The sequence below is a fragment of the Physeter macrocephalus genome, chromosome 7 (genome assembly GCF_002837175.3).
Source record: "Physeter macrocephalus isolate SW-GA chromosome 7, ASM283717v5, whole genome shotgun sequence".
NCBI classification, from domain to species: Eukaryota; Metazoa; Chordata; class Mammalia; order Artiodactyla; family Physeteridae; genus Physeter; species Physeter macrocephalus.
In genome coordinates, this window is record NC_041220.1 from 48,848,833 (window position 1) to 48,857,632 (window position 8,800).

Here is an 8,800-nt window from a genome sequence, read left to right on the forward strand (position 1 = left end):
ACATCCATGTCTCCCAATTGGCTAAATAGCCTGTGAGAGCAGAGCCCATATATGTTTGGCTTACTATGATAGCTTCAGTGCCTAGCACAGTGCCTGGCAAAGCAAAGACATCAAACAAACATTCATTTAATGTATGAATCAAGCCATAAATATATTTCTTTTCCCAGTGATATGAATTATGCCACTCCCTGCTTAGAAGGCAAAAGGAGCTAAATTTTAAACAATTTTTTCCAATTCATACTTTATTACATAATGTTCTTATTTACTCTTTACAATAATGCCACAGAAGCTCACTTTATACATAAAGAAACTGAGGCACAGGGAGTTAGGGAATTTTTTCAAAATCACATACCTGGTAAATGATCCACGTGGGATACAAACCCAGGTCTGATTCCAAAACTCAAGTTCAAATCTACCATATGGTGTCATATACCAATTTCACCTCAAAAAAAAAAGTGGTTGAGGTAAAAAAATATATATTTTTAAAATTATATAATTATATAACCTATATAGTTATACAAAATTCTTCCTCCTAGCTCCAAAAGAAGCTATTTAGAATTGCTACTAATTTTTAAAAAAATCTGGAGAGATTGTTCAACATGTTTAGTTTCAGTCCTTCAGATAAAAATCCAGAGTACCAAACATTTCATTGATTGTTCAAGAAAAGCATTAAATCCATGGTTAAATCACAATAAAACAACACCTGGATGATTCATAGTTTAGCACTTTTATAGTTAAATAAAGGTACATAACTTCTAGTTCTGTTTTTCAGTAAGAAATCTACACAAAGTAGAATGTCTTCTCTATCTCGTCTTATAGTATAATTGAAGGTAAAACTAATAATATTGGGGAATTAAAGAAGTTAAAATTATTACTTAAATGTGAGGTATTTCTTTGCTATTACTTTCCTTTTTTTTTAATAGATTTTATTTATTTTATTTTTGGCTATATTGGGTCTTCGTTGCTGCACGCAGGCTTTTCTCTGGTTGTGGTGAGCAGGGACTATTCTTCGTTGCGGTGCGTGGGCTTCTCATTGCGGTGGCTTCTCTTGTCACAGAACATGGGCTCTAGGCGTGCGGGCTTCAGTAGTTGTGGCACGCGGGCTTCAGTAGTTGTGGCTCGTGGGCTCCAGAGCGCGGGCTCAGTAGTTGTGGCGCACAGGCTTAGTTGCTCCGCGGCATGTGGGATCTTCCCGGACCAGGGCTCGAACCCGTGTCCCCTGCATTGGCAGGCGGATTCTTAACCACTGAGCCACCAGGGAAGCCCCTTACTTTTCGATTATAACTACCAGAGTAATAGTGGTCAATTATTACTCACTAGTACACTATTTAAATTTAGTAAACTACAACACCCATTAACAATGGAATGCTTTCCTTTTTACCTCCCTGTAAAATATGCTGTTATTTATTAAATGTATTCATTTTGGCACTTTAAGGTCAGTTGACTTTCTTCATACAAATTTTAATACTACCTTCTCTTTTGAATATTTAGATGAATATATTTAATTTTTCCTACTGTTCAAGAAATCAAAACAAAACGTATTTTATATCAGCATTTTAATGAGCTTTGCTTTAATGATTAATTCAATGTGAAGTTAGTCTATACTTGAGTTATGAAAATAGAAAATCATTATTCAGATGCTTGAGTTAGGGGTACAATGATAGTCAAGTATAACAAAATGCTGTTTAATTAAACTTATCTAGTGGGAACTTTCAATTAAGCTTTCATTTTGTTTTCAAGAACCAGAGGAGGGAAGAAGGGAATATTATCAGGTAAGGCAGAATAAAACAGTTTTAACCTTCATCCTTTTTCCTGAGGAATTTCAGGCCTTCCTGAACTAGTGGCTTTAAAAAAAAATCCTTCAATAGTTTAGGCAGATCATGAATAGTCTCATTGATGCCGTATTCCAAAATGAACAATCTTAACTTACTTAAATTTCACAAATCTAATAATAACATTCTCCACCTTTCTCCTAACAGGGAGCTGAAAATCACTCCAAGGCTTAACAGAGACAGTTAATACAGTAGTCTGGGAATAAAGGCTGCAGAAAGGTGGACATTTACAGCTATTACACTCGACAGCTAAAAGGGGTGAGAAGACATTTGAGCTTCTTAGCGAAGTCATTATAACTTTTGGTAGTTAATCACAGGCCTCTGTAGTATTCCTCAATGAGATTATTTAATTATAATTTAACCACTTCTTTAAAGGATTCAGGAAGTTTTCAATTTACACGCAAACACGTAATAAAGACAAATACAGACACACATGCTTATGAACATGCACACACATATACACTCCATGGAGCAAGTAAAAATAAATTCAGATTAAAGTACCGGAAACCAAGCAGAAGAGGGGCACAGATGAGCTGTCAATCTCCTGCGGTGGTGGTGGAGGAGGTGATGATGGTGGCAGCTGTTATTGCTTGGTTTCCTGCTATGACTAGTCATGATGCTAGGAATTTTACTTGCTGAGGGGCTCACCATGTTTGAACATTACATTCATTAGGCTCTAAGATTCTTGTATCCAAGTCAAAGGGAGGAAATAGGCAAAAGGTGAATATAATTTAGGAATTCAAAAACAGAACCGTAATTCATGGCAAGAAACAATCTGCTTACATGTAGTTTGAATATCACAGACTCTCACCTTTCTTACTGAATTTTCATAGATATCCCTGAATAGATGTTTCTTCATTTGTTGTTTGTCCTAAGGGCCATTTCCAGAAGCTTTAATTTAAAAAAATAATAACATTCACTGGAGAGTGTGGTCACTGGAGTTCCCATGCCACCTTGCTGGAAGTCCATCTCTTCAGAGTACTTTTTAATAGATACATTTCGTCATGTTCTGAAACATACAAACGTTGAAGGTGTCTCAGAAATGTACTTGGGTTTTATAAATTTCATGATTTATTCTAGACCCAGACAAATTCCAGTTGGACTTTTTGTCCTGCAGTAATCAATTTACATACTAGGTTCAATTTGGGCAATTTAGGTGATTTATTCCAATAGTACAAAAAATACACTTGCTGTGCAATCCAAGGATGGACAAATCTACCACAGGCCCATCTCAGAGAGCACTGACTGTGAAAAGTGACTGTCTCTCTTCCTCTTTGTTGGATTCAAATTCAATAGCTCTAGACTTGTTTATTTTCATTAGAGCTAGGAAAAGAATTTAGCTTCATTTTAATCAATACACCTAGCTTTTTTTCTACCTAAAAAAAAAAAAAAAAAAAAAAAAACTAAAACAAAAACCAACCAAAACTATTATATGGTATTGCCTCTCCAGGACACTAGTTATCTCTTTAACATAAAGGCCTTAGAGATAGAACTCATTCATCTGTAAAACTGGTTTTCAAACAAGTTCATTTTCATGTAAATCTAGATAGGCAGTTTACTTTGTAAAATACTAATCCATGGAGAGAATAAAGCAAATGAAATAAAAACTCTGTGCAGATGCAATTTGACAAAGCATTATAATGCTTACCAAATGTTTAGCTTCTTCTGTCATTCATGATAAATGACAATGAGTATGAGTGAAGGAACAAAAGTTGGTGGAGATGTGATCATTTAAGGTAACCGATTCCCTCAATTTCATCTACAGATTATATAAAGCATTTTGACTTAGCCACAAAGGCTTCGCCATTTCAGTGTTATTTCTTGGTAATGAGGGGACATTGGAAAAGTAACACAAGGAATGATTTCAGTTCTCAGGATTTATTAGAGAAGGCACTGAGCTGAGATCAGCTACTGGAGAACACAGATCTCACTGGGAAAAGAAAAGCAAAACCAGCAAATATAAGGAAGAATGTATCTTCAGGTCAGTCAGAGCAATGAGACAGCCAAGATGCATGTGAGGAGATAGTAAGGATAATAAGGCAGGCTATCATTTTCTCTTTTATTGCATGCTGGAGTCCCCAAACCTGCTAAAGACATGATTACAGGTAACAGCAGCAGTGGTGTTCCATAGAGGTCTCGCGTGTTTTGAGGGAGTGGGGGCTATAAACTGATAGTACCAGACAAGGGAACTAAGTCATCTAATATGTCTTCTGGAAACATAATGAGTTTGCCTGATGTGGCTTTCTGTGTTTAACGCGTAAGAGGTTGTGCCAACTCATGGATCCTCGGAGAACACTGTGTTTTCAAAGCAGCTGGCTTGACTTTAAAGACTTCTGGATCGTAATATACAGTATGCACAGGAGTCCTGAAATGGAAAAAAGGATTTGACCTAAAATAAGATGAACAGAAAAGGGAACTAACATTTCTCAGGCATCCACTATGCGTTAGGCACTATATTATCTCATTTTGATTTTCTTAAGCACCACATAAAACAGGCATCATGACCCCCACTATACATATAAGGAAATGAAGGGAAGTTGTAAGAATGACCTGTGGTCAAGTCTAGATTTGTATATGTGTCAGATTCCAAAGGCTTTCCTCTTTCCATAGAAAGTAAATTCTGGAAATTTCTCAATAATTTGACAATGTTAAAACAAGCCAGACAATCCACTGGTGAACTTAAAGAAATCAATTTTTTGAAGTTTTCATCCTTAACGCCTTAAACACCAAATAATAATCTTGCTACCAGGATAGACTCTTGAGCGCTTGATCTTACTCCTCACTTTCCTTTGTCAGTGTACAGAGAATGAGTGTCATTTCATTTGATGTTGAACTTTTTTTTTTAAGGAAAAACACATTATAAAAATTAAAAAAATCGGGACTTCCCTGGTGGTGCAGTGGTTAAGAATCCGCCTGCCAATGCAGGGGACATGGGTTCGAGCCCGAGTGTCATTTCATTTGATGTTGAACTTTTTTTTTTAAGGAAAAACACATTATAAAAATTAAAAAAATCGGGACTTCCCTGGTGGTGCAGTGGTTAAGAATCCGCCTGCCAATGCAGGGGACATGGGTTCAAGCCCTGGTCCCGGAAGATCCTACATGCTGCGGAGCAACTAAGCCCGTGCACCACAACTACTGAGCCTGCGCTCTAGAGCCTGGGAGCCACAACTACTGAAGCCCACGCGCCTAGAGCCCATGCTCTGCAACAAGAGAAGCCACCGCAATAAGAAGCTCGCGCACCGCAACGAAGAGTAGCCCCTGCTCGCCGCAGCTAGAGAAAGCCCGTGTACAGCAACAAAGACCCAATGCAGCCAAAAATAAATAAATAAATAAATATTTAAAAAAATAAAATTAAAATTTTAAAATATATATATATATTTTTTTGTGGTATGCGGGCCTCCCTCTGTTGTGGCCTCTCCCGTGGCGGAAGACCCAATGCAGCCAAAAATAAATAAATAAATAAATATTTAAAAAAATAAAATTAAAATTTTAAAATATATATATATATTTTTTTGTGGTATGCGGGCCTCCCTCTGTTGTGGCCTCTCCCGTTGCGGAGCACAGGCTCCTGACGTGCAGGCTCCGCGGCATGTGGGATCCTCCCAGACCGGGGCGCGAACCCAGTTCCCCTGCATCGGCAGGCGGACGCGCAACCACTGCGCCACCAGGGAAGCCCTAAAATATTTTTAAAATATTTTATTATATAAGACCGAACACACTTCCTATTCCCTGAGCTCAAGACTACTACAACTTTTTCAGTTAGGTTTTCTTGATGGTGCTTTAAAAAGGGGATCAGGTATTATCTCTTGAAGGTAACAAAATGAACTGAGGTTCAGGCAAGTTGAGAGGTCTTCTAAAAAATGAACAGGAATTAGAGGCAATTTCTTCTTTGTTGAATATATTTTCCGATTTATTTGAAACAGTTCATACATGTACATGATGCAAAAACATTGAAAAATACAAAAGCTTATTTAGTGAAAAATAAGTCTTCCTACCATCCTGGCTCCCTAGGCCCCCAAAGAAACTATTGTTACTAGCTTCTTACATACTCCTGTGAGACAGTATAGGCATATGTAGGCAAATATATGGCATATATGTATTTTTTTCTTACACAAATTACAACATATTATGTTTCTGTTCTGCCACTTATTAGATCAATATATGTTAGATAAATAATCCTTATCAATATGTTAGATAAATAATCCCATATCCATAATTACAGAGTTGTCTCTTAGGTCTAAAGTTCAATACTAGTCCACTAACCCTTTAACTGTAGCCTTATATTTATGGTAAGAAGACCATAGATTTGTCACAATAAATGTAACAAATATGATGATTTTTAAAATTTTTAGTATTTCTATGATTCATTTCACTGACCTTAATAGGTCAACTTTTCCCTGTCCCTAGCACCCCCTGCCTTTCCTGTCCCATCTTAGCCTTAGATTGACATACCTTGTATTTGGATTAGCTAGTTCTTGAATTCTGGGAGATATCTTGGAATGGATAGCGGCACAAGATACTGGCCAGTAGGCATCACGGGGAGGTAAATAATCTTGATGAAGAGGCCTGGCCTTGGCTAGAGCGAGTATTCGAGGGCTAGGTTTGGCGAGCAAGGCAGCACAGGATATCTATAGTGGAAAACAAAACGACACAAAAACATACTTCAAATTTCACCACGTCTCCCTCTCTTTTCAGCTACAGCCCTAATCGAGTCATCATTCTGTCTCTCCTGGATTACTGTAACAGACTCTCCTAACTGATCTCCCTGCTTCCATTCTCACTCCTCCACAACCCAGCCTTCACCCAGCAGTTACTGAGGGAAAGAAGGAGCATTTTAACAAGTGTTATTCCATGAGCTAGACAGTGTTCTCAGTGATCTGCCTAAATCATTCCCATGCAATCACTGTAACAACTTCATGAGGGAAGTACTTTGCAAGGCCCAAGCCAGATCATGTCACTCCCAGTGTTTAAAATCTTCCAGTGGCTCTCCATTTTGCTAAGAATAACGCTGCGGCCTAGAAGGTCCTACATGATCTGCCTACTACACCCTCCTCCAACCTCACCTTCCTCCCATCCCCAACTCAATCACTATGACCCTAGCCACACAAAGCCCCGGTGGCCCAGCTCTTTCCATCTCAGGACCTTTGCACTTACTAGTTCTGCTTGAAACCCTCTTCCCTCAATCTTGTCATGGCTGCCTCTTTGTCATTCAAGTCCCTAGACTCAAACATCACATCCTCAAGGAGTTCTTCCCTGACCATCCAAGATATATCAGCCTTTCTAATTACCCTCTTCCACAGTACTTATTTAATCTTCTTCATAGCACTTAACAACATCTGACTTAGCTCATTTATTTCATTGTTGGTATGTTTACTGTCTGTTTCTCCCCACCAGAATATAAGCCGCTTGAGAGAAGTGCTTGTTTGCCAAAAGCTAGACTAGGGTCTGGTGCATAATTGGTGCTGAATAAATATATTCTGACTGACTGACTCATCAACTCCCTTTGGTCTTACTTCGGAAACCACATCTGCCAGGAGGCGTTTCTATTATGTTGCTTTACTGGTAAAATAGGAAAGATGACATAGAGCTACTATTCTCTCTCTCAAGTGCTCATTCAAAAGAATGAGGACCACAACAAACACCACTCAGTAGCCCTGAAAATGTTCTATATTGCACTGATACAGATCAGTTTGGGTTCTAAGAGTATGATTATGTGCCATGGTATCACTTTTTTAAAGGATTTTTTTTTAAACCCCCAAACAATCCACTGAATGTGCCAGGTTCTGTGCTGAGCACCTGCCTTATCTATTATCACAAGTTGTAACAGCCCTGAAACTGGGCACTGTTATCTTCACAATCCCCTTGCTCACTTTGCTCCACCCAACTTCAAAGCTATCCAACTTAAGGACTAGAACATTCTCTTCTCAGATCTTCACTTAGCTGACTCCTTCTCATTATTCAGGTTTCAGCTCAAATATCCCTTCCTTAAGAGAGGCTTTCCCTGACTACCATAAGCAAAGAGGCTTATTCTCCACCCCCAGCCATAGTCACTCATTTCCCATTTTATTTTCTTCATAGCACTTACCACTACCTGACATTATCTTATCTGTTTCCTTATTTATTTTCTGTCTCCCTCCATCTCGTTCACTGGGCACGGTGGTGGGCACACAGTAGAGATTCAAATGCTTATTGAATGAATAACGCTCAGGAAGGTTATTACAACATCACAGAACTAGTAGTGGTGAGGCAGGAATTTGAACCCAGCTGTTACTGACTCTAAAGTCCATGCTCTTCACCCTCTACCCGCAGCCTCTCTCCATATCTGGCAGCTAGGTCTTCCTTCCTGCCACAGACCACTCTTTCAAGGTTTTCTTTTCCAATGACTTTGGTCTATACCCTATAGAAGCAAAACAACACCCTAGGAACAAACAGGAAGTGAACTGAAGGATGCCAAGGTAGTGATGGCTTACAGGACGGATGGGCATTTCACTTCTTTCTCTTTCAAAGCCCAGACTCTCTATCTTAATCCTTGGATGGGCAAGGTCTACAGTTCTTGGAGTTGCAACAGCAGTCAGGGCAGACGTCGCAATTTTGGTTTCAGTCTAGGGGAGAAAAAGAAAACAGTACCTGTAAGCATCAAACAATAAACACTATCGCAATCAAAGTTACAAAGTAGTATCTGACCACTGGACCAGACTTCTCAGTAAATCCAGCAGAAAGGATGAGAATACTGCAGTAACCTATGATCACAGCTGAAAGGATCAGTTTCCATCCTTCTCAAACTAGGTTGTATAAATTCCAACCCAGAGGGCTTCCCTGGTGGCGCAGTGGTTGCGCGTCCGCCTGCCGATGCAGGGGAACCGGGTTCGCACCCGGGTCTGGGAGGATCCCACATGCCGCGGAGCGGCTGGGCCCGTGAGCCATGGCCGCTGAGCCTGCGCGTCCGGAGCCTGTGCTCCGCAACGGGA

General features: G+C 39.4%; 1 protein-coding gene across 1 annotated transcript in view; it reads right to left on the bottom strand.

Annotated features, from left to right (window-relative positions):
• Positions 1-1,009: 1,009 nt before the first annotated feature.
• SPMAP2L (sperm microtubule associated protein 2 like) overlaps positions 1,010-8,800 on the bottom strand; it is an 80,668-nt gene continuing 72,877 nt past the window's right edge. The window contains 4 exon segments of the mRNA XM_024132032.3: positions 1,010-2,841; positions 3,481-4,197; positions 6,285-6,460; positions 8,303-8,434. Coding sequence (XP_023987800.1) covers positions 4,083-4,197; positions 6,285-6,460; positions 8,303-8,434 — 423 coding nt within the window. The 3' untranslated portion in view covers positions 1,010-2,841; positions 3,481-4,082.